The following is a 25,594-nucleotide window of genomic DNA, read 5'->3' as shown; positions in this document are numbered from 1 at the left end:
TTTTTAACTGCGCGAGAAGCTGTCTGATACATCCTTTAGTGTAGTAAGAAGGGAAAAGATGCTAACGATGCGACTGATGACTGTGAAATGGAATAAATGCCATCGTATTTATCTAAATGGAAACTTAAAACTAGAGAATAAATCCATTCTACAGTAAAGGCCACTCTAACTGAAGGATTTCTTTTTCGGACGCTGTCTGAGTACACCAACACCACCTCCAGCCTGTGGGTCCGGCCGTTACCATCCGCTTCGGATGGTACAACTCCTAGCCTGAGGGAGGTCCCCGTGCATGCGGCCTGACACCAACGCCTACATTTCCCAGCGGGCCTGGCGGCTACGCCGACGCACGCTTACGCCCTCGCGTTTTTGTCTCCAGCCCAGGTTTGACCTACAGGAAAAGATGGCCGTCTGCGCAGTGTCCGGGCTCTCCCGGCAGGTGAGAGAACGAAGGCCCTGAAAGCCCACGGGAGGATCCCTCCTGGGTTGACCTGTACCAGACCCCTAAGCGCCGCGCTGTGAGGCCACATCTGGGGAAACGTGGCCGCCTGTCGGGGTCTTGGGGGCCGGAGAGTGGTGGCTACCCAAGACGAATAGGGCGGCCCGCCTCTGTCTCCGGACGCCGGGGGGCAGTGGGCACGGGGCTGCGCCTGCCTGACCTTGGCGTCATCCGAGCACAGCCCCGGGAAGTAGCTGCCTTGAGGGGCAGGGAGAGGGAGCCGGGCTTCCCTGGACTCCGAGGAAACAACGTGGCCCACCCCAAGTCATCTTGCTTTGTCGTTGGGTTAAACCTGTCAGGTCACTAACCGTGCTAAGGGTCTTTTGTAAAACATATTTCACATTTTTATAAAGAAAATGGCACAGAGAGGTAAAGTGACTCATCCTTGGGTGCTCAGCCAGTAAGTGGTAGAGCTGAGATTCATAGTCACTTAGATGATGAAGTTGGAAAGATCATTAGTGCTCTTGATGCTACATAGCCACACGATGCTTTACATAGCATGATACCGTACAGCTTACATAAGTGCTAAAAAGTCTTTTAATCCCCACAGCCAGTTTGGGTATAGTTTGCTCCAGAGCTGGAATTATTGAAGGTGACCCGTTCCCTTGCAGGTGCTTTTTAAACTATGGAATCCAACTCTGTCCCTTGATTAGATACCATCTCCCAGAACTAGGGCCTGTTCTCACATCAGACTGTTCAGTATTCAAAGGATTGATCTTTATTTTCAGATTTGGAGTCCAGGTACATCTCTTAGATGACTGGAATCCTCCCAATTCTTATTAAAATCCTGCATGAGGGGGAAAATATAAATGCCAAAATTAAAAAAAAATTTTTTGAAACATGTATTTCATCAAAATTAGTGTTTTCTCTCTCATACTTGTGTGTTAGCCTCAGCCAGTTCCTAGCAAACTAAGAAGTTAGTGGCAAGGCAATTTCCCAAGCAACTCGGGATGATTCTCAGTGGGGAAATTTACGACTGAGTAATAATATTGGTTTAAATGAAGAAAACCCTCAGGTAATCTTGTTTGATCTATTTTCCTTTTTTTTAAAGGTGCGATGCTTCAGTACATCTGTGGTCAGGCCATTTGCCAAGCTTGTGAGGGTATGTCAGCTTAACTCTTTTGTCATTGCAAAGCAGATGAGAGCGTGTGAGTCAAACAGCAGTACAGGGAGGGCATGAACTTTTGTAGAGTTACTACCCAAACCTTTATGCATGGTCTTAGAGCGGGACTGGAACTAAGTCTTTCTCATTCACAGCCTGAGCTTTTTCACTACAACCGTACAGTACCACTAAGCATATATAGTCGTACATCAATGGTAGTGTGTAGAAAAAAAAGCCTATAGTTTATTGAGAAAAAAAAACTCAAGCATCAGGCACTTAGTAAATTGCTAAAGGGCTCCATTAAATTGAACCTTGATGGGAAGGCTCTGTGAGAGAAATTTATATTGTTACTATGAAATGTATAAAGATATACTTGTGTGTTTCATAAGCATGTGTTTTACTGGCTCTGACATTTTCAAAACTGCCTTCTGTCAGTGTTAAAAATCTACCATACTTAGAACCAAATAGTTACTGAGTTAAAGGGAAGCATAAGCTTGTCTCAAAATTAACATAACTGAATTATAGTGATGGCTGAAAGGGGCTTTAGACACCATGTTCCCTAAGCCCCTCATGTAAAGATAAGGAACTGGAAGCACAAAGATGGAGTGACCTGGCCAAAGAAACATCCCTAATTTGTATGAGAATTGCCATTCAGGATAATTCTTTGGTGACACATTTAAATTGTTATTTGCTGGAAAAGATGTATTTTTAAAATTATAAGTATTTAATTTTGCTATTGACAGTATAATATTGTCTTAACTGATTCTCTTTTTCTTCTCCTCCCCTACCTCACTCTTTTTAAAGCCACCTGTTCAGATATATGGCATTGAAGGTCGCTATGCCACTGCTCTTTATTCTGCGGCATCTAAACAGAATAAACTGGAACAAGTAGAAAAGGAATTGCTGAGAGTAGCAGTAAGTCGTTTTCCTTCACTTAAAAGTTCCCACTGTATATTTTTTCCTTTAGTTATGTGATTGTGCATCTCTAATAAGGTATATCCTAAGAGTGAAAGAACTACAAAGAAAAAGCCTGTTTACTGTACTAATGCTGACAGTAATAATACTGGGTATTTAATTCTGAACTCATCGTATGATAGGTGCGTATTCAAATAAGCATATTTATACTAGGAACCAAGACTTTGGTCTAAGAAGAAATAGAAATAGAAAATACAAGGTGGTAATTTAAGAAAATGTGCCATTTCAAAAGAGTATTAAAAAGTCATCTTTGAACATCTATGCTTATATTCTAAATATTTCCTAAATAGTCTTTAGAATTTATTACGGTTTTGTGTTACTGGAAATTTATTTCCCCTGTGAGGCCTTTCCTTGGTTTTAATTTTTATATTAGTCCCAAGATAAAAGGGGGAAATGAGCAGATGCATGCTGGGCAACAGAATCAGTAAATTAGTAATTATAATAGAATTGATTGGTGGTAGAGAACTGACGTAGACCATGAGGCTACAGGGGAAAGTTTATTTTTACTATTCTTTTTTTTAAACACAAGAAGAGTATTTGAATTGAATAAATAAAAGCCTACAGTGTAATCCACTATAACATTGACTGAATTTTCTACTTAAGTTCCTGTGTATTTTATTGCTTCCCCTTCTCTTATTTTCTAGTTTGTTGTCTCTGACAGTAAGTTCTTCATTAAAAGAGAGGAGAACACAATCTAGTATATACTCTCTCCAGAGAAAATTTAGCTCTTTTTGTTCGTTTGTTTTTAAGATTTCTTACTTTTAATCCACTTACTTCTAAAGATTTTTTTTTTTAATCTCAACATTAGGAGAAAAAGAAACCCTCATGGGCTAGTCGTATAGAATAATACTTGGCAATTTTGTTCATTTTTCATGCTTTTGGCCTAACAGACAATGTTAGTTCTGTATTCCTTCCTTATAGCTCTGCCTTGACCAGTGACCTCTGCAGAATGCTTACAGCCTTAGTTGGTATGATCAGCCATATTGATCCTCACAGAGCCACTCCGATCTCACAGTTACTGTTGGGGGCACTTGGGGGAGGGGGAGCTAGAGCAGACAGGCTCACACATGGGCATTGGAGGGGGTGGTGATTATTGCCCACTGCTTGTCACTTAGGCCCATTTTCCACCTGAACAGTGGTGTTCACAGTGGAGAGAATGAGGTGGGTTGAGGAATGTAGAATAAGGTGGGCTAAAACCTGGAAGTCAGGTAAGCACATGGAGACATAGAAAGGAGGCAGTTTCGTTAAGACTCTTTAAAATGGAAGTCAGTGATTTCTTGGCACTGAGAGGACAGTATGATGCTGCTCAGGTGTCGCTAACTGCCCATTGGATAATGCGGCAGACACAGATAAGCAGCGTGAAAACTGCATAATGCAAACTCCAGAATGATTTTAATTTGTGTAAGCCAGGAATTCTTATGGAAAAATGTTTCTGGGGCCACTCAAGTTGAAGTTTTAGCATTAGATGGCACTCTAGAACAAGTAGCCTGGATCAGAGGCTGATTCTGGCCAGGAGCTGGGAAGGAGCTACAGGGTAACTGAAAGGCTGACGGACATACATACCTGAACGATGCCCAGTGGGAACTGCCGTGGGTCGTTGGCGCTCTGGCCTGATACTAAAGGGAGCAAGGTGCTGGCAGCTGTACTTGGTCACTGAAAACAGACGTTTCTAAATTAACACAGTGGAGACAAAGTGGTGTCTGTCGTCATTGCACTTCCATTTTTTGTCCACTCTCTGTCCCAGACTGATCGAGGCTGCTCTGGAAACACCAGAGGTCTCTCACTGGTCTGGGCTGGTTCCCCGGAGCGCCATAAGTCAGGATCAGTCTGAGATGCACAGGCCCCCTCCTAAGGGAATGTCAAGGAAGCTGCCTTTGCAGTCTGAGCACTTTTTAGGTCTGCACTAGAGTGTTGGCATCAGTAGCATCCTCTCAATATGTGAAAAACTAGAATATTACCCATTTTAAATACATAAATAGTACCCATAAAAAATACACAGCAAATTGAATTTTTTGGCTTCCCAGTTTCTTTATAATCTCTTGAAAAGCAAAAGTAAGCTCAGGAAATGTCATAAAGTATTTCTAAATTTTTCAAGAAATATTGTATCCTGTATCAAGTCATTGGTATGGTATATTCTTAAAGGCAGAAAATAATTGATTGCAAACTTATCTTCATACGTGCTTTGAGTCTAATTAATGGAATATGTGATTCATAAGAAAGTATGTTTATAGCTGCTAGGATCATTTATTTATGCTCTAAAAGTTTAAGAAATTATTTTGTGGTACTTTTAGCAAATCTTGAAGGAACCTAAAATGGCTGCTTCCATTATGAATCCCTACGTAAAGCGTTCCATTAAAGTGAAAAGCCTAAATGACATGACAGCAAAAGAGAAGTTTTCGCCCCTCACGTCCAACCTGATCAGTAAGTAGTAGGGCTTTTTCACTGAAGTCTGAAAATTTTACTGCTAGAAATGCAGTCCATGGACCAGGAGCATCAGCTCCACGTGCCTTTGGCAATGGAGAACTTCTGGGCTCAGCCCAGCCTGCCCCATCAGAATGTGCATATTACCCAGCTCCCCAAGCAGACTGTTTGCACATTGAAGTTTGAGAAGCACTGTCTAAAGGATCTTAAGCATGTCCAATTGCATAGATACTAGCTTCTGCCCTTGGAAGAGACAGGTAGGATTCATGCCTAGACAGTGGGTTGTACTCAGCAGCTGTACCTCTGTCCTAGTTGCATTCCTTGGTTCACAGGATTGCTTTCCAAATCCCGTGGTCAACTCAGCATAGAAATTCCAAAGAAAGTGTGTTCATGCCATCATCTTTGAATGTAGACAGTACTTTAATTTGGGGATTGTAGCCAAATGCTGGAATCCAACATGAAAATCAGATGGCCAGCTGTGATTAAGAAATCTACTGCAGATCTGTAGGGACCACAACCCCCCACGTAGCTAATATAAGTGCTTGTCAATGCAGTCTTTTTTTTTTTTTTTCCCCCTTGCAGGGTCCAGGGTGGGCAGTGGTGGGCGGTAGTGGGCGTGTGGGGAAAGGTATGGGGGGGCAGTTGGGGGCGCTCCATGCCTCTGCCCCCCACTCCTCACTCCTGCCCACCTAGCGGTGGGCCCCTGGGGCTGCAGTTCTGCACGGCACCTCGCCTCAGCTGGCACGTAGCAGCCGACTTAGAACTGGTGCAGACCAGGGGAATCTTAGTAACAAATAAGCTCCACAAGTAACATACACCTTTTGTTACTTGTGTGTGGAGCTTATTTGTTATTAAATAACAAGTTGCATCTTCTCTGTTCACATTCTTAAATGACTCTGAGTATAGTATTTTAAGGCCACAAACCTAAGTTTGCTTTTCAGTTGAATATAGTAACTCCTGGGGAACCAATTGAAGTGAGTTTTGTGTTACTGAAATACCTTCACTTTCCCAGATCTGCTTGCAGAAAATGGTCGCTTGACCAACACCCCTGGAGTCATCTCTGCCTTTTCTACCATGATGAGTGTCCACCGTGGAGAAGTGCCTTGCACAGTTACCACTGCCTCTGTAAGTGACAGGGTGTTGACTGCTGCATTGCCTTGATGTCCCATGCATCATTTGCAAAAGAAAGAAGAAAAAACAGGCTAAAAGCCATAAATTGGAAAAGGTGACTCGTCACTTGGGAGGTTTGCTTCATCCTGACACCAGCTTCTGTGAGCCTCCACTCTGGAGGGGCCAGCGTGTGTCTTACTAGTGCTTCCCGAACCAGTGACTAGGCTTTAGGGTAAAATGTAGACCAGGTTAAAATGTGTGAGGAAATAGGGGCTTATGTTCTGTTACAGGTTGGAGTTATTTGTAAACACCGTATTAAGTGGTTTACTGAAACTAGAGTTTCTAATCTTTTGTGGTAGTGAATGGGAAAGGGCAGGGCAGAGAGGCCCTTTAATATTGTTGACTTGCTAAAGTGTTCAGTAATAACAGCCACCGCTTTCTGAAGCCTATTGTATGCTGGGTGCTTTATAACTTATTATTTATTTAATATCAAATTCTGTGTTAAGTAGATGTAAAATTATCCTTTTTTTACAGATGAGGAAACTGAAGCAAGGGAAATAAAATCCCCTACCCTTGGTCACAAAAGGTGGAACCAGGATTCGAATACAGACCACTCTCAGAAGTCCTTAAGCTATACTGCCTCCCCAGAATTAGTGTTATGATCTTAAATACATATTTTCTTTCTACTGTAGTTCTGTCGACAGGAAGACAGTCTGTGGAGCTTATTAGTAGAGCATGGCATATGTAGCACCTCGCCTCACTTACAGGAATATTTCTGGTGTTTAAAGATAGACTAACTCTCCAGAAGTGCACAGTTCCAGAGACATTTGAGCACCCAGTGTGTACCTGCACATTTCTAGTTGGTGCCACCAGAGCACGTGACAGAATCATCACGGCCCATTGTGACTGCACAGGTTCTGGACGGTGCAGCTCAGAGGAGGCTCCACCAGCCTCCAGCCACACTGTCCCCTTGACCAAGCACTGGCACAGGTCATTCTCCAGTCATTACAATGGCATGGTTTTTTAAAGTCCTGTTACTTTTGTAAAAGCTTTTTAGAACCCACTGTCACTAACGCTTTTGATGTTGAAATTCCTTAAGTTTCTGCTGTTTTAAAAAAATTATACCTTGATTAGTGACTAAGGGCACAGACTTTAGAGAGAAACTGATTTCAGATATTGGCACTAGACTTGGCTTGCTGGTGGGACCTTACTTGAGCTTCTTCACTATTCTGAACCTCTCGGTTCTCCCATATGTACAAGGGTGTAACTGCTGGCCTCCCGGGGTTGTCCAGATGTCAGGAGGTGGCGGGCACAGAGTGCCTCACACACACATGCCTGGCGCTCAGTATAGGTCGAAATGGAAGGTGTGTGTGCACTTCAGCGTTCTCTCACCTCAGAGTCTCAGCAAATAATGTTTTAGTTGAATGTTGATAAGACTTTTGTCCCCACTACCCCCAAAAGCTATTGTTAGAGCTTTATGAAGATGGATCATTGTTTTTGCTAGCTTTGGACTCCTGATGAAGGTGTGGGGAAGGAGGCGGGATTTCTGACAGGCAAAGGCCTCTTCTTCAGCAACCTTTTCATTCTAACCTCACCAGGAATAAGAACTGGGGCAAGAGGAGGGGACAGTCCAGACATGGGGATGCTTGCTCTGCCTGAGTAGGTCACCGAGCTGCACTGACTTCAGGAGCCCCAGCTGCCCAGGCCCCTCAGGTTCAGGGAATGCAGTGGCCATGCTGAGGCGTCTAGTAACCATGGATCTGAAAGATTACAGAATCAGGTTAATCTGCGGCTTTTCATCCAAGCGAATAATAGACTCAAGCCATGCTCACCGGAGCTGCACAGAGAGGAGGCCTGGGTCATCAGGCCTTACCAGCTTCAGGGTTTTTCCCCTGACTCATGTCTAAATCCTACTGCTGCGGGTAGCAGAGCAGAGACAGGGAGGGAGTGGCATTTATAGGCAGTAAGGAAACTACCCAGGGTGAGCTGCGCAGGTATTCCTGTGGGGCAGGCCCCTTGCACCCGCCCTGCGCATGAGCATAGGGAACTGGCTGTTGCAGTGCAGCCCCAGGCTGGCTCCTTGTATACTCAGCACGGCCACAGGGATTCCCAAGGCCTGTCTGGGTGATGTGTGCCAGAGACGTTTTCCCTTGCCTTTTACCATGGAAAGTTTCTGTTCTGCTTTATGTCAATTTAAAGGATGTTATGTCCTTTTTTAGACTTTGGATGAAACCACTCTCTCTGAGTTAAAGACAGTCCTGAAGAGCTTCTTAAGTAAAGGCCAAGTACTAAAAGTAGAAGTTAAGGTAAGTTTTTGATTACATGTGGTATGTTTCCTCAGGTTATTGGACACTTAAAATGTCTATTAAATGAGAAAAATTAGATCTGACGTATACTAATTTGTCAATACTAGAAATTTTTTATCTTCCATTTAAATGTGCTATTCAGTTTGACTTCTGCGTTTTTCTAGATTTAATTACAACTCCTTACATTTACATAGCAGTAGACTTTTCAGAGTACTTTTCCATCTTTCCATTTGAGTAGTGTCAATGTGTTCTTACATTTTCAACCTGTTCTCTTTCCTAGATTGATCCGTCGATCATGGGTGGGATGATTGTCCGCATTGGAGAGAAATATGTTGATATGTCTGCAAAGACCAAGATTCAGAAGCTCAGCAGGGCTTTGCGGGAGGTTTTCTGAAAAAGCTGATTTTCTGTCAGGGAAAATTCTTAAACTTGGAGCAACAATAAAATGTTTCCTGAACAGGACATACTATTTTATATTTTCTTTAAAATAGAAATACAAGGAGCCTTATTTTTCTATCTTTCTATCAGAATCCCCGCGATTAAAAGGTTGACATGCCCTTGATTGGAAAATATAGTTTGTGTATTCTTAGGAATTTATGAAACCTGTGGCCATTAGGAAAAGTAGTGAACATTTATGAGGCCTCATTTTATTCCAGGCACTGTTAAGTACTTGAGGTATGTCACCTCATTTCCTTGGCCTCTGAGCGCAGCACCTTGGAGGGGCTGAGCCTGCCGGTGGAGTTAAGACGCCAGCAAACCAGGCCGATTGGCCTCTGGGATTTCCAACTGTCGGTGCCCATTTCTAGTCAGATGTAATGAAAGTGGTTCTCCAATTCCCAGAACCCACACTGGCTCCATGCTTTGGTGCTTCACACTTTTACACCTGCTACAGTACATGGAGTGATCCCTATTGCCGTGCCTTTAAGCCTCCGCATCAGCCAAGTGTATGGGTCTGCCTACAGTACTTAGAACGGAGCCAGTTTGTGCTCATCTGATTATTCTAATAAGTACTTAACTCCTGTGCATTTTGACCTATTCTTAGCCCAAAATGATTTGTCTTAGAGCCCTGCCCTTTATATTATCTTATTAAATGTAGAGGCTGTAATGTTCTCTGTAAAGTTTTTAGAGAGTCTGGCCAAAAATGTGTCTTCATCTTCTAGAAAATCTAGAATAAAGCAATTAATCTGCTAACAAGCACGTACTCCCTCAACCCCACTGGGGCAGAGATGCAGATGAGAGCTGTGATCTTAGGAAGAGAAGGCAGCAAATAGCATTCTCAACCATCCCTGTGAATGTCCTCTGAACCGAGAATTGGCCAGGAATTTCAGCCCAGGATAGGAACTCAGGTTTCCTCCACCCCTGGAAGCTGCTATTCCAGGGGAAGCTACACTGATTGCCAGAAGTCACAGCTCTAGTTGAACTTAACAGTTCTCTAAAGCTTTCCAGCCCACATGTAGACAGGGCAACAAATGGGAGCAGTCCTGTTTCCAGGTCAGGACCGGACGCAAAGGAAAGAAACTCTTGGCTTCTCTAAAACTGCCTCGAGATTCCTCAGTAACCTCGTATGTGTGTGGCTATTGTACTTAGAAGTTGTTCAAGTACGTCCTGACAGGACCAGCCTTTACAGCCACAAAACCTTCTTCCAGACCTAGAGGGTGCGAACCACTCCACAAAATTCATTCAACAAATGTGGAGTACATATGGGCCAGGCATTGCAATCTTATGTCCATACCACCAGAAAATTCCATAAGGTCACATGACCCTACCATTTACAATGATTCTTACGATGTAGACTTAGGCTGCTCTGCTCTCTGGGACAATCGGTGGTTGGTTAAAAAGCATCTTGGAGCCATCTAGAGGGTGGACATGCAATCCTGCTCTGCCCCTTCCAACTTGAGAAGCACCCCAATTTCTACAAACCTTGGTTGCCTCCCCTGTAAATGGAAGCGATGGTGCCCACATCCAGAGTATCTGCAAGAATGAAGCCAGATTACCAAGACCTTAGTACAGGGCCTCAACAGATGCTTGCTAAGGTGTCAGTAAATATTGATTGCTGGCTTGATGGCCTCTAGTCAGCCATTGGGCCCCAAGGACTGATTAAGCACAGCACCTGAAGGTAACCACATGAGTCCGTCTAGTAGTGCCCGCTGAGATCATGTGTGCAGGGCTTGTTCAGACTCCTGGTCCTGATAGGTGTTGTGATGACTCATGCTCCACCAGTCCTGCCCTCAATCCTGACGTAACACCCATTGCTTGTAGGATGTGCCGCAACTTTTGAGGCCATTTCATGTACCTTCTTAAGCTTGATAACAACCTTGTAATACAGGTGGCACAGACATCACCCCACTTTACAAATGAGAGGTTGAGGGGCCCTAGAGATTTGCTCAGTGTCAGATGCTTGCTCAGCTGATGGGTCAGGTCCCAGAGCCCAAGTCTTTGCCCCAATTTTGTGCTGTTCTCTATGTCACTGAGCACCCCTGGCAAGTGGCCTCCCCATCAGTGGAGCCAACAGGCAAAGCTAATCTCGGGCGAGGGCCTGTGCCCCTTCCCACTGTGTCCCTAAGATGCTCCCGATTCACTTGTACCCAGGTCAGGTCTATCCTACATTTTCCCTCCTGTTAGCCTTCTAGAGAAAATAGGGTTCCCCAGACAACAGGTGTCTTGTGCCCGCCCATTGCTTGGTCACCCTCCACGAGAGTTCGGACAGCAAAGTGATTCCCTTTCCAAAGCTACACAGGTGGGCAGAAGCAGGATGACAGCAGCTAGGAAGGCCTGCAGGACAGAGCCACCCCCTGCACCCTAGTTTGGGGACCAGCATGCCTCCATCTGGCATGACATTACCCTCCTGGCTGTCACACTTGGCTGAAACTGGCTTCCTCCCGGCAAGCCAGCAACACAACCACCTACCTTGACAGCTGAGAGACTCCACTGGGGGCCTCTTGGTACTTCTGCGGGAGCCAGGCGTGCCCAGACTACTGCCGGGCCACAACATCAGTCCCTTAGTTCAGCAGGGCAGAGGGCCACCCAGCTAAAGATTGTTTCCTAACCTCCCTTGTGGTACCTGACCTCAGAATTAAGTTCCAGCAGATGGAAGTACAGGAACTGAAGTATGGGCGTGCCCGGACTGACTGTACAAGGATCTGATGTGTAAATCCTAGTTTAGGTCCCCTTTCCCTCTGGCTGATGCAGCAAGATGGTGGAAGCGGAGCCACCGCCCTCCACGGTAAAAGCCGAGTCATTTCAGGGGCAAAGCCACCCTGCCAGGCCTGACCTCAGCCTCGGGGCTGTCAGCAAGAGGGAGAAGTACCGCTCTCGCTGAAGCCACGCGATGCAGGCCTCTAAGTGTCAGCAGCTGAGTCTGGCCCTGAGTAGTGCTCCCGTCCCCCTCCTCCCCGCTTTAACTGCACTGAGGCCCACGCCGCACCAAACGGCATCATGCACATGGTAAAATCACTGTAAAGCCACAAGCTGGTAAGACGTGTGACAGCTGATGGAAAATACACCTTCGGAAGAACCCTCTTGCTGGAATACTGCTCAAGTCCTTCACAGTCAAGCTCAACAACTTCCTGATGATTAGGCACATGGGAATGGAGGAGGTGATGAAATGCTTCAAACATGCCCCATGTGGTCACCAGACATCAACCCAAACACTGAACAGTGACATTCTTCACAGCACCTTTTTACCACAGTGAGTATGTTAAAGCATCCTAAACAGGTAACCATTCAGGATTGCTTAAATAGGATACCTTCAGACTGGGATACCAAGCAGTGCTTAAAAATCAAGTTGTGGAAGAATATATATATATGATTTAAAAGAAAGCAATCAAACAAAATGTAAGATGATCTATACAAATGATAAAATGCTCAAGACATATTAGCTATGGTACGTGAGCATCTGAAATGCACACACACACGCACACAGAGAAAAAATACAGGTCAAAATGTGACTGGTTTTGTGTGGAAGTGTGTTAGTTGATTTTATTTCCTTTTTATTTCTCTGTGCCTGCTGAATTTTCTCCATTAACAAGTATTCTTTAATTAGAAGAAAAACAACAAATATTCTATATTTCCTTGAATATGCTGGCTACTAAACTGGGTTAAATAGGTTTTCTATTCAACACGTTTTATACCAGCAACTGTCAAATCTCACAGAGAACTAGTTGTAGTTTGGAAAAGTAACTTATTATTTTCTTTGTTTTTAATATTTAACTTATTTTTTAGGCTTCAAATAGCAACCAGGAAAGCTTTTTGTGTTTATCAAAAATGGGACCTAATGGCTTTAAAAAGGCAGAGATATATACTGCCTTAGGGTCAACTTCTTAAAAATGTGCTGTAACAATTCAACTAGCATACCAACCAGAGATTTTAAAGGACTTGTTTGGATTCAGATACATCAATAATGAAACAGGGAGGCATTACCTCAAAATCGGAGAAGAAAATGCTATAAATTACCCCTAAAATTCAGGTAACAATAAAATTCAGTGCTGGGTTTGCTAATGGTGCCCAGAGTTAAAAGTCAAGTCTGAACGTGCAGAACGGTCAGCGTTGGAACTGCGAGGAGAGCTGCACTGGGGCTTCCGACTGCCCTTGAGGCGTTCTTAGCTGTTTGCTCTTCCGGCTCCATGCCTGGAGATGCCTCCTGCCAACCTGACAGAGAACTTCTCCAATTTCAGGGAAACTGATTTCAATGTAGTGCTAACATTCGTCTGAAGGTGTGGGCAAGTTGAAAAGGTTGTTGGTTTGGTTTGGTTTTTTTAAGTTTATTTGTGCATAATTTTCCTTCCACAACTGCAACCTTATCTGCAGGAGAAGGAAACACACAGGGGAAGATGCCATTCGCAGGGCCATTTGCTTCCTGTCTGCTCAGGAAGGAGGCGGGCAGAAAGAACCCAAAATAATCCACCGTGACAGGGCTGGCTTTTCTCATTTTATTCATGAACTATGTGAATTAAACCATACAGGTCAAAATGACCAAAGAGTTGTTTTGAAGAGATTCTTCTTTTTAGGTTCAAGATACCCAGGAATAGCAATCTGTATGGATGTTGCTACTGGTTTAAGGAAAAAAAAAATCTCAATCGGTAAAATTTAACATTACATACGTCATAAGGTGCCAAAGGAACAATCAAGGAGCCAAACTAGCCTCAGCTTCTTTTAAACAAAAAAAGAAAATGTTTTGGCCCTGCTTCATCAAACCTTAGACAAATACATGGTTCTACAATTTATAATAGTGCCTAGTAATTTTTAGAACTCCATGGACATTACATACCAGACAATATAGTCTCCCTTTTATGGAAAATTAAACAGTACAATTATTTGGCAACAGAAGTATATTACAGTCAACAGGACATTTATGGAGTGGTGCCTTAGTCCTACCCCCAGGCAGGGCTGGGAGGGGAGTGATATGCTACCAGCGCTGTGACCCATTTGTCACTGGAAACACAAGGGACTCATGTTGGGGTCCTAGATCATCTATTCTTCTGCAAACAGGTAAAGGCTAAGTGGGGTGGCTTGCAAACATGGCTGGGCTGGAGCCCCATGCTGGCTTTTCTTGTCCCCAGACCTTTCTGAAATAACCAGGGCCCAAGGAGCAGTTGACTGGCTGACTCGTTCCTACTCGCAGCTCTATTGCTACCCCAACCAAGAGGGCATGGCGCCAAGAAAGAATGGTCAAGACCTCTGCTGGGGGCTGGGCCAGAGCTCATCTGCCTGCCAGCCTCAAATGCTGCCTTCCCGAAGTGAAGTTCAACCAAGCTCTCGAAATTGCTCCATCTTGGGGACTAAAGTCAGTTACATCTCCAGGGACAATTCCTCAAGGCGATTTGCAGATTACTTGTGTGACTCAACAGATTCCAGGAAGCTTCCAGAAATCACTGCTTCCGTAGCCCTGAGGCCCAGGAAGGCACCCGGGCTGTGGTATTCACAGTTTCCGTCCTATCAGGAAGGGACCTGGACTGCTGGAGAGCAGCATCAAGAGGCACACAGCTTGTTGAAAGAAATGTTGAGAACCTAATGCTCACACTCCCCACCTATCCTTTCAAACTTTCCACACGGGCCCTAAACCTTCCACACACGCTGATCCCCATGCAAGGCCCTCAGTCTCACCAGGAACTGGTTCTTTTCTCTGTTGGGTCATTTCCAGCCTGTTAGGGGAGGCTGGACCCCCACGGTTGCCATATCTTGAAATGGCTTCCAAATGCCTCTCTCAGGAGTTTAGACTTTGAATTTCATGAGATTTTGCATTCTGTCCCTCCCAAGGTGGCCTGCAGGGGCATTTCTGGTGGCAAAGTATACAAAGCCTGTGCTTTAGAAGCAGCCTGGACCTTCTGACCCTTTTCTGGGAAGGGGAAGAGGAGGAACCCTTCTCTTCTAAGAAGCTGCTAAGTGCTGCCTGCTTAGTGTGTCCAGAAACCCACACTTGATTCTTCAACCCACCCAGCTGTGCTACAGGTGAGGATGGTGAGGGTGCCCAGGAAATGTCACTGAAAATGCAAACACCAAAACAATATGCCCCATCTATCCAGACAGAGACCTGCAGAAGGTGGCCTAGAAGTCAGGGGGTGACCTCCCTCCTACCTTAGAACTCTCTAGAAGGATGGCTGGGTCAGCCCCAGATTCCTGACCAATCTGCCAGAACCCATGGAAGCTTCTATGGCACATGGATCTGATGGGAAACAGGCTCTCGATCCTCCTGTCCTTCTGACACAACCACCCTCCAGTATATGTTACCTGCTTAAATCAGTTTTTAATGAAACACTGGCCTATCACCCAAGGTCATGGCTAGAGGACCTTTCATTTTATCATTCCACCATACCTTCCATTTATATCCATCACATTCTCGGCCCCAAAAATGACTTCTTTGAATTTCTAACGTATACAACTTGGATTTTCTTTTTAATATGAGAAATTTCATTGAGTTGAATCCAAGTAATCTGATTAAGTATTTTCTACTCCTGGAATAGGTTTTTAATTTTTTTCTATAGTTTTATGCACTTAAATTAGATTCCTAAAATACTCTCATATACATACATAAAAATAATCTCTCAGTGACAAATCACATATTACAATAACAAGTTAAATATTTTTGGCTACAGGATCTGTTAGTTTATGCAACATTTAACAGCATCGCCTCTTACATACCATATATACATTTAGTCATGGACATTCCCATAAACATATAGCAGAGATTTCATGACAAACCACTTAAAGAGCACAACTTCTTCACTTGATGTCACAGGAGTCTGCATTTTTCTTAGCTGGAAACTGCATAAAATGCAGATAATGGGAAGCTGAGAGCTGATTATCATACACAGACATCTTGTTGCTGATTTCTCATCTATATACATGTATTTACACATATGTTGACCACCTATAGGTGTGAGGGTACAAAGCTAATGTAGCTAAGGCAATACAGCATGAAGTATATGATTGCCAACTCCTCTACCTATGTAGGGCTATGAAGGGGAAGGCAGAAGGGGGCTGCAGGGATAAGGACTTCAGCTTGCTGGGCTTCCACAGACAAGATCTGAAGTTGGTTTCACAGTTCAAAGACACTTGGGCTATTGGCAATGTATGTTTTATATGCATGTGTAAAAAATAAATATCATTCCCAAAGGTCTTTACCTATCTACTTTCTGACACTGATTATTTAGCAGATGACATTTTTAAGAATGTTGATTTGTAAAATGTTCATTCATGAAAACTAATACACAGTGCCTCTAGAATACACTTTTTGAACTTTCAGTAGTTTGGAAGATTGCATTACTCATAGAAGCAAAGCTCGAATTCACTATTTCATCCAAAGTGATGCAGCTAAATCCACACAAGGTGAATTTACAACTCCTGTTCAACTTTCTGTGGACATTTTACCTGTCAACTTTTATAATCCCAGACAGAATCAGGAACCATAGAAAGGATTATTGCTCTGTGTTTAGAAATGACATTGATTTGCAAAGAGCAAGCAGAAATGCAAAGGATTTGGAGTGTCCAGCCCAGTGCAAGGAAAAGCTTGCAAGAGAAAACAGCAAACACTGAGCAAGACCAGTCCTCTGCCTCTGGGAGCTGCTGTCTTCTAAACTGGAGGCTACTCACACGCTCGCACGGTGGCTCTCTCCTCTCTCCTGACATGACCCACTCAAAAGCCATAGATGGGATCCTATGGGGAGATCCCAGTTGGGAAGTTGCTGCCTCTCAGAAGCAGGCGTCCCCAGACACCTGTGGGCCACTTGGCCGCCCGGGCAGGGAAGCAGCTGGCTCCTCCCTCTCTCTCTCTCTAGCGAGTGGAGGTGGAGCCCTGGGGCAGGGGCGTGAGCGTGTCCCCCACCCTCCCTGCTTCTCACTGTTCCCCTGATGGTCATTTTTGAGAACAGAGGCTGGAAAAGCCTCTCTGTCCTCCCAGGATAGGAGAGAAAAGCCTCCGTGGCTGACTAAAGACCAAAAGGAAGCTTAATTCAAATCAGTGGCTTAAGTAGTAAAGGTGCCCAGGCCTCTTGACCCCTCGAGGCATACCCCAGACTGCAGCCAGGACTGGGAGGCGGCTCCCTCTCCGCCCAGGGACACATCTGTCAACTAGGGGCTTAGGTCTTATACCCTCTGATTAGTCCAGACCATCCCTGCTTTTATAAAATAAAAGCAGACATTCTTAAAAGTGTAGCAGCTCAGCTCTCCTCAAATTGCCCAGGGAAGCTTTACAAAACCCGCCTCACCTGCTTCAAAAACCAACTGAAAGGAGCGCGTGCGCAGGAACCACATCGTGGGCGGTGACGTGCACGTGTGCGTTGCACGGGACGCTGGGCTGAGAAGGCCCGAGGATGGTTTAATTCTCTGCTGCCACCATCTCGAAATTCTTTACACTTTTGAACAAAGGGTCTTGAATTTTCATTGTGTAAAGGGTCCTAGTGTGACTGTGGGAGGTCAGACCAGCGTCCCTGTTCGATTCACCTACGCATTCATTGTTGTGGATGCACGCACGCACGCGCACACCACAAAATGTGCTGCATCTTTCCGCTACTTCTTTACATCAGAAATCCAGACGTCATGGTCTTCGAGCAGAGGCTCTGTTATCCCATCCCAGGGGAGGGGACCTGACTTCTAGAACCCCCGCTGGGGAGAGGGTGCCTTCTTGGGCTGGCCTGCCCGGAGGTCGGCCCAGCAGCGGGGCACAGCAACTTAGACCTGAGGCCCTTGGCGTGGTGAATACAGGGAGATTTCACCAGAGCAGATGCAGAAAGATGGGGAGGCTAATGACCCTGTACGGCCCCAGTCATAGCAGCAGGGAAAGGCAAAGCGTCCCTGGGTACCCCGGGCGTGCTGAGGGCCAACCCCAAGCTTGCCGATAGCTTCTTCCCTCCTCAGCCTTTTGACTCAGACCACCGGCTCGTCCTCTAATTTACTCAAGAGCCGTGTCCCGGAGCTGCGGTGGGTGGAACCAGCATCCAGGGGTACCCCAGGGGGACCTGCAGGTTTCCGGCTGGGAGAGCTTTCCCTGGTGGGGACAGTACACAGAAAGGCAACTGCTCACCCCTTAACCACGCGCTGCAAAGCCACTCCCTCTCTGGGGTTCCTGCATCACCCTGTTTGCCCCTGCCCCCGCCATTTTACTTAGAAACAGGAGAGAAATCAAGGATTGGAGTATATATAACAGGAGAAAATGCAAAAGAACAGCGTTTCAGAAACACAGCCGCACAGGAATATTTTGCTTTTAAATGATAAAAGTACAAAAACAGTATTCCTAGGAGAAAAATATGCATTCCTACCACTGCAGAAAATGAAACCCTGGTTACTGCTTGATTCTCTGTAAAGGCAGAGAAACCCTCAATTTTTTTCAAGGCTGACCAAATAAGCCCACTTCTGAACACAGTTTTACTTGGTGGGCTTTGAATATGAAAATATTCACACTATTCAGATATTAACAATATAGGCTGGTATAGAAAGTAGAACAGAATCCTATTAAAAACAACTCACAAAACACCCTGACATACAGTAGGGGCAAATTTACCCTGAAATATGACAACCACACATAGTGTTGAAAAATGTACTCTATTATGTGGGTGTTAATCTGGTTCCCCAACGCCAGAGTAAAGAGGGTTCCTTCTTTTACATCAGGAACTGATCTGCAAGTCACTAACACAATTATTTGGAGGTGGAGACAAGTTTTTGCACGTGTTGGGTGTCATTTAAATGACTTAAAATTAGATCTACAATGAGGCCATGAAAAGCACAGGGGCAGGCCACCTTCTTGCTGCCTCCCAGTCCCTGGGAGGGCGACGTGACCCCGGATGAGGACACCCTGTAAAAACAATGCACTATTAGCACTGTCAGGTATGTTACTGAGAGATCACAACCCAGAGATAGGATTTTCAAATGTGTTGGCACCTGGGTTTTGATGCTCCCAAGATAGAGACCTGTTAGATGTGTTCTATCCTCCATGTGGAATGAGTTTTCCATGCTTATCAGGAATAGATTCTGGTTCCTGAAGATATCAGGTTATGTACCGTAGTAGAGCCTGATGACCTACAAGCATATGCTGGATCTGATACAACGAAGTAAGGAAACAGTTCTAGAACATTCCTGTCCTCTAGCTCAAACAGCTGCTTTCCTAGTACAGTAAACATGCCAACTCTACTTACGCGATACTAAGTGGGCCCCATAAAATATGACTCAGCTCCCTGCCAGGTGAGTCTCGGCCACAGAACTAGACCATCCCCAGCAGTAGGGGGAGGCCTGCAGGCATTTTGGCGCCCTAGGGCACAGGGAGAAGGAGGTGTCACTTATACCAACACCCTCTTAGGGTGGCTCAGACCACATCTGAGGGCTTCACCAGGTCGCTGGTCTCTGGTGCTCCTGATTACACTTCTGCCTGGTAGAAACTGAGGCTATTCCCACAAGTGTAGCAAGACACCCAGGGTCGCCTGCCTTCTTCACCCCCTCTGGGGCACAGGAGGCTCCAACTGCACAAAGCAAGTCCATTTGGAGCAAGCAGAGCCATTGCTACTCTCGCACTCCTCGAGTCTGAAGTGACCCTGATACCTGTCAGGTATGCACGTGTCCATTTCAAAGTGCTCACTGCTGCAATGGTAACTCCAAGCGCACCAGAAAAAAGAGCCTAAAGGAATGGAAATAACCTACTTGCTCTTTCCAGTGGAAACTCTTAAAAGTGTCACACACACAGATTTTCTCCTTATGAGTTCTAAACACCAACCAACTAGGAAATGGCAGTTTGGAGTAGAGAAGTATTTTCTCCTCATACAAAGGATGAGCAAACTCTAAAATACACTCCAAGATCACCACCTTTCAAATAAAACCAGAAGCACCTGATCCAACCCCCCATGTTCTCCAACTCCATGGGATTCTAGAACGCTCCCACTATGAATGGGCAGCGCTTTATGCTTGACAGGCCAGCTCCCAGAGAGACTGCCGACCTGCCCCACCTTACATGGCAGGCATGGAACTGTCCTTCCCTGGTGGCCAGCACCTAGTCCCTTGACCTCACTCCCACCCAGGAGGACACCCAGCACTGGGTACCAGGTCACCGAGACAGGACACAATGCAAGTGATCAATTTTTGGATGGGATTTTTTTCCAGCTAAACTCTGTGCTGCTCAGACAGATGACATGAGTTACTTTCATACACTTAGATCAGGCTTAAGTTGTTCAAAAGGCAAAGAAAAAAATGTTCCTTTTAACATTAATGTTCTTTGGAGCACAGTTCTCTCCTCTGCCATCTGAGGACAGGGACAGAGGGCAGAGGACGTTAAACAAGGAAGTCCGATCCCAGTTTCCCTGTGACCCTAGCCTGGAAAGGTCCTTCTTCCTATGTCAGGTGAGCCTTGGATCTGAATGAACACCCTCCAGGTTCCAGGAGATAATGGTGCCCCCCTGCCTGCCAGGGGGGACAATGTCTGCCAGAGAGCCCCTGCCCCAGAAGGACGGGGATATGGATCGTCCCTTTAGGGCAGCTGGTCTCTGAGGAAGCCGCAGCCTGAGGATCCTGTCCTGAGCACACAGCTCTGTGGACAGAAGAGCCCCTTGTTGGGCTAGAGGAGGTCAGGGTGGCTCAGAGAAGGGAAGCCTGCAGGAACATCTACACAGCTGGGATCTGAGTGCCCAGATGCAGTGATCTAGAGAAACCCTGCATTTAGAAGCCAAGATCTAGGAGATGGGCTGCCCATCGGAAAGGGATGTTTCAGCTCCATGACACGATGCAGGCAGCCATAAAGGTGGAAGTGAAGGAACAGAGGTCAAAGACTTTGAGGTCTGAGGCTCTGTCCCCCGACATGCATCATGAGTCACAGAAGCATCCAAGGGCCAGCTGGCTCATCCCTAAGTACAACTGATCACATTACAAATCCCACCAGTGAGTCCAAGGACACTAGTCCAGAACTGAGTCCCCGGAGGAGGAGCAGCCCAGGGGTGCTCAATATAGTCACTTAGGATAAAAGACTAGTATTGCTTCTTCACAATACATTAATTCTGATAATGGGACTCTGAGTGGGGGGCCTGGGGGACCTAAAAGGGTCTTGCATGAATGGCGATGCCCAATATGAACACACAAAGATGGCCAACAAAGAAAAAGGAACAGGAAAAGAAAGGGACTGGAATAGTGACATCCATTTACATATGTAATACTGTTTTTCTACTATAGTATCATGTCTTTCACAAACACACTGAACAAACTATTGGTTCTAGAAATAGGAAAGCATGAGTTGTATGTCTATTTATAGATTTAATTTAAAACAGTTCTGTAACAACATCAAAAAATATAAACTTAAAGTGTTTTAACCATGTTCTCTGCTGGGAAGTGGTAAACAAATGTGTGCCTGAAGCTAAACTTGGTCTATACCAGTGTTCAGGTGAAGGTTTCTAACTAAACAGTGTATCTGCTTGTTTCAAAAAATACTTATGTTTGTTGTTCTTGATACAAAATTCTACACTATCTTCAATAAATAAATAATAAAGTGTTTCTTAAAAGTATGAAATGTAAACTTTGTTGCCCTTTCCAACACACACAGCTTTAAAATCACTTGAAATATGACAAGGCTCTTAAGGAAAATTATGACACCATGCATCCCGTTCCCAGCAAAGTAGGTGCTCGGCCACTATGCTGACACTACCATTTTTAAAGCGCTTCTACAACCCTAATTCAATTCTGAGGACCTACGATAGGACAGAACCCTCTAACACAGGAAAGCTGGACTCCGGGACCAAGAGAACATGCAAAGAACATTTCATGACCACAACAGACTGGGATTATGAGAACATCAATATGTGAACAAAATACGACCCACACTTTTCACTAGCAAATCAAGTTATTATCTCGTTAACCAGCCTATCTCCTGGCATTTAAGGAAAAAAATCAAAGAATTCAAACCGAACAGGTTGGCATGTGGTCATACACTCCTGACTCTGGCAACAGTAACGTGTGTTTCCGTCGCAGAGAGGTGGGCTGTGCGTGGAGGAGCATGGGAAGGATTCTTCTTCCCTGGGCTTGCAGGCCTCGCACACCCCCAGCCCCCACACACACCACGGAGGCCCTTCGCATCCTTCCACCCCACTTCCAGATTGTCATTCTTCCTTTACACACCGAGGGGTGCCTTTTTTGGGAACATACCAATAACAGATGCTGAAATTTCCCCTGACAGTCAAGATCCAACACATTCAAGCAAGAACAGGCTCAGAGGTGGTCACCAGCAACTACTCTTGTCATGAAGCATCACAGGACCTTCAAGCCAAACGATGATTTTCCAACTGGGCTGGCAACCAGGACCCAATGACATTGTACAGTAGCCTTTCCGGTGACCCTTGGTGATCTAATCCAACAGAATATAACTTTGTGAATGAAGAGCTTCCTTCACTATCTTCCAAGCATGGTGGAAATCATAATTGAATCACCTAATAGCAGCCAGTAATAGTTTTCATTGACATCTATCAATTAAAGACCTGGTGGGCTCTATCAATCTACTTGCTGGAATCTTCCATGGACCAGCTCTTCAAAGAGTTAGCTCAGTATCTGATCAGGAGACCATCTTCCCAAGTGATCAGATGCAGGGCAGCATTCCAAAAAGGTCCCAGTGGGGGAATGAGATTCTAAAGTAATGACAGGACCTTCATAATTATTTCTAAACACACCAAGGACTAGGCATCATAGGTCAAGGGGACTACTTGGGGACTGGTGGACGTAAAAAATAGGTGGGTTACATGAGTGCTCCAAAACTACAGACATTGCATTAATTTACTGTACCCCAACCCATTCCTCAAGCCCAGAGATGGGCCAGATTCCCGGCCAAATGCAGCTGGGGGCTACAGGGTCAGAAGACCGCAGAAGCCATGGTGAGACCCACAGTGAGAACAAAGGAAAACTCAGTTCATTGGTTTGTTTGTTTTCATAAAATTGGAAATTGTTTGGGGGAAGGATTGTCAAGAGTCATTCCTGGAAGCTTTGAGGGGCCTGTCTGCACTGTCCCATTGCCCTGGGGCTGGACACCCATCGATGCTCTTCAGCAACCCCCTTTGCAGATGGCATCCGCTGCCTCAGGCTGGAACTCTGCCAAGCTGCCCTGGGCCTGCTCCTCATGGCTCATCGAACAACTGCAGGTCCAAGCGGACCACAATCTCGCCTGTGGGGACTTCATGCAGCAGGAGACACTTTGTAACTGGACCCTTGGAACCCTGGTCCTTCTTGATGTCAGCCACGCGGATCTCCGTCCGACCCAAAAAATCTGAAAGGAGAACAAACAACCCTGCTCAGAGAGAGAATTCCTTCTCCTTGAGGCATGGATTTGGCACACTGGGAATTCCCCAGTGAAATGTTACACTCTCCCTTTCTCTAAAAGGGAGTCAGCTCAGTTTGTAGGAATCCATGAACTGCAAAGACAGGGCAAAATTTTTAAGTGGATCGAAAAGGAAAGGACGCTGGGTGGGGACAAAGGAGAGTCTAGAAGGAGCTAGAATCTCTGGCCACGGCCTGCCCACACCTGGGGAGCTGCAAAGGGCTATTGGCTTCCTGGGATGCAAAACCAGATGTCGTTTCAGCTGCACAATTTGCGATGTAAGGGAAATTTAAAATCACCCAACAAAGACAACTATTTCTGGGACAAAAATTGGACAGTAATTTCTCCCAGGGGTTGTCACAGAAGCACGCTTTGCAATGTCACGTCCCTTTCAGAAAAGTCGAGGATGGTGAGCTAGGGCTGGCCCTTCTACTGCTCTTATGCACGTGCCAGAGAGAAAATGTGAGGGCCGAGAGGAGGTGACAGCACGGGAGCCACATGCTTCCAGCAACACTCCCGCAACCACCTCACTACCACGTTTTATCAACGACGGAGTGTCAGTCTGAGAATGGACATGAACGTGTTTGAAAATTTTTTCAATGCTATGTACACACACCACGGTGTTCAGTGGGCCTCCAGACAATGATCTCTTTCATTTGTTCATTCAACAGTCATTTACTGGGATGTACTATGACACAGGCACCCCTACACAGCAGCCAGCCTCTTTCAGAGTTCTCATTCAAAACCTGAGGATTATTTTCTTGTGGACAGATACAGGTTTGTTTTGCCCCATGTGCATTTCATGGAAATAATCTCTGATGTGAGAACAACGCTAGGATTTTCCATTCATACCTCAATAGACTTGTCACTGTGTCATGATATTTCCCAATTAAAAAACAGCAATCCAATGTCAAACCTTCACTTATCAGAATAAAAACTGACAATGAAACACAGTTGTTAAGAACCCAGACATACCAGTCAGGTTGTTCTGGCCTTGCTCTAACATTGTCTTTGGTCAATAACCAATAGTACCTAAGGCTCAATGGGGCCATTCATATAAAAGTACCAAAAGACACTTTCTGTGGTGAGCATTTAGAAATGTCTATAATTGTCAAATCACTGTGTTTTACACCTGAAACCAACATAATTTTTAGGGAAAGAAAGTACTAAAAGACAAAAGCCACACAGGATAATGTTAGCCTTGTACAGATCAATGTCAGCCTAACATTAGACCCTCAGTCCTAGCACTTAATCATGCTCCTTTGAATACAATTAAGTTGAGACCATTATCTTTAAATTTACTCTGTCCTTCTTATTGGGGTGAGGAAGAGACAGTTTCCTGAAATCACTGGCCAGACCCATTCTTTTCCAGGCTCAAAGCAGAAACAGAAAGCTGGTTGAAGGGATGAGCCATCTAATACAATTTCATCCCTTTAATTAACCAGAAATGTCACCCAAAGGGCACCAATTGATTCTGCCACACCTGTTGTGGACTCACATTCTTGCTCAACTGGCTACTTTTCCCCATCATCAGTATGGCCTCTGGCCAAGGACTGAAGGACTGGGCTGAGGCTCCAGAAGAGCCCCTTCATACCTGCCCTGGGGAAGCGTGGTTACCATGGTTGTGGTCTAGGGCACCTGCACCGCTGCAGACCAAGCATGCTTCAGCCACCTTCTCCGAGATGCCCCAGCACCCCTGAAGGCCTCTTTCTAGGGCAGGCTGAGTTTGTGCCAACCTCACCTCTCCAGAGGGAAGCACAAGGACTTCTGGGCACCAAGTTCCCAGGTAGAAACATTTGCCCATGAAAGCCAAGTGACAGGGAAGGAAGAAGGGCAACTCGGGCAGCTACTCGCTACTCACCATCTGGAGAGAACTGGTCCCTCTCAAACACGGTGATGCAAAGGACCTCCTGCTCCAAGTCCTTGATGAAGAACTGGCAGTTGGAATTCCACTTGGGATTCAGAGTGTCCTGGATAGTCTTGGTGATGTGACACTGGGAGCCCATGGTCACCTCACAGTACGGGTTACTCTTTCCTGCAGTGAATAGAGCCTGCTCGACTCCCACCTGGCTGCAGGCTCTTCTGGGCACAGCATGGTGGAGTCCTAGTCACAGGGAGATCCACTTTCCCTCTGCACCCCTTATTTTCACACACACCCCCATTGCCACACTTGGTAAGTGGCATAAAATGGAAAATTCAGGTGAGAAGTCCCACAATTTAGCATCATAGACTATGATACTTCAAAATACTTATAATGCCTAAACACATAATTAGATTAGCAGCCGTCAAAACTGGGCCTTCCCTGTTTCTTTGCTTATGGCTTAGACTGCATCACATCTACTGTGAAAGGCAGCCACTCGGATCCCTCTGGAAAGCAAAATGGTGGAAAAGATTTTTTTAACTCTAGGATTTTAAAGTGT

At 45.3% G+C, this 25,594-nt stretch overlaps 2 protein-coding genes across 5 annotated transcripts in view; one reads left to right on the top strand and one right to left on the bottom strand.

Annotated features, from left to right (window-relative positions):
- The first annotated feature begins 328 nt into the window (after positions 1–328).
- Positions 329–8,872, top strand: ATP5PO (ATP synthase peripheral stalk subunit OSCP). Its single transcript, XM_036880266.2, has 7 exons — positions 329–436; positions 1,548–1,598; positions 2,403–2,513; positions 4,865–4,994; positions 6,007–6,119; positions 8,324–8,410; positions 8,691–8,872. Exons 1-7 carry the CDS (start codon positions 401–403, stop codon positions 8,802–8,804), a joined length of 642 nt encoding a protein of 213 aa, XP_036736161.1. The 5' UTR covers positions 329–400; the 3' UTR covers positions 8,805–8,872.
- Positions 8,873–22,764: 13,892 nt separating this feature from the next.
- ITSN1 (intersectin 1) overlaps positions 22,765–25,594 on the bottom strand; it is a 154,092-nt gene continuing 151,262 nt past the window's right edge. For all 4 annotated transcript variants that reach the window (XM_057504209.1, XM_057504206.1, XM_057504213.1 and 1 more), the window contains 2 exons: positions 25,036–25,209; positions 22,765–23,123 (listed from right to left, as the gene is read on the bottom strand). In XM_057504209.1, the coding sequence (XP_057360192.1) occupies positions 22,975–23,123; positions 25,036–25,209 (323 nt within the window). In that variant the 3' untranslated portion in view covers positions 22,765–22,974. The remainder of the gene's footprint in view (positions 23,124–25,035; positions 25,210–25,594) is intronic.

Source organism: Manis pentadactyla, chromosome 1, assembly GCF_030020395.1.
Source record: "Manis pentadactyla isolate mManPen7 chromosome 1, mManPen7.hap1, whole genome shotgun sequence".
NCBI lineage: Eukaryota > Metazoa > Chordata > Mammalia > Pholidota > Manidae > Manis > Manis pentadactyla.
This window is presented reverse-complemented; position numbering and strand designations above follow the sequence as displayed.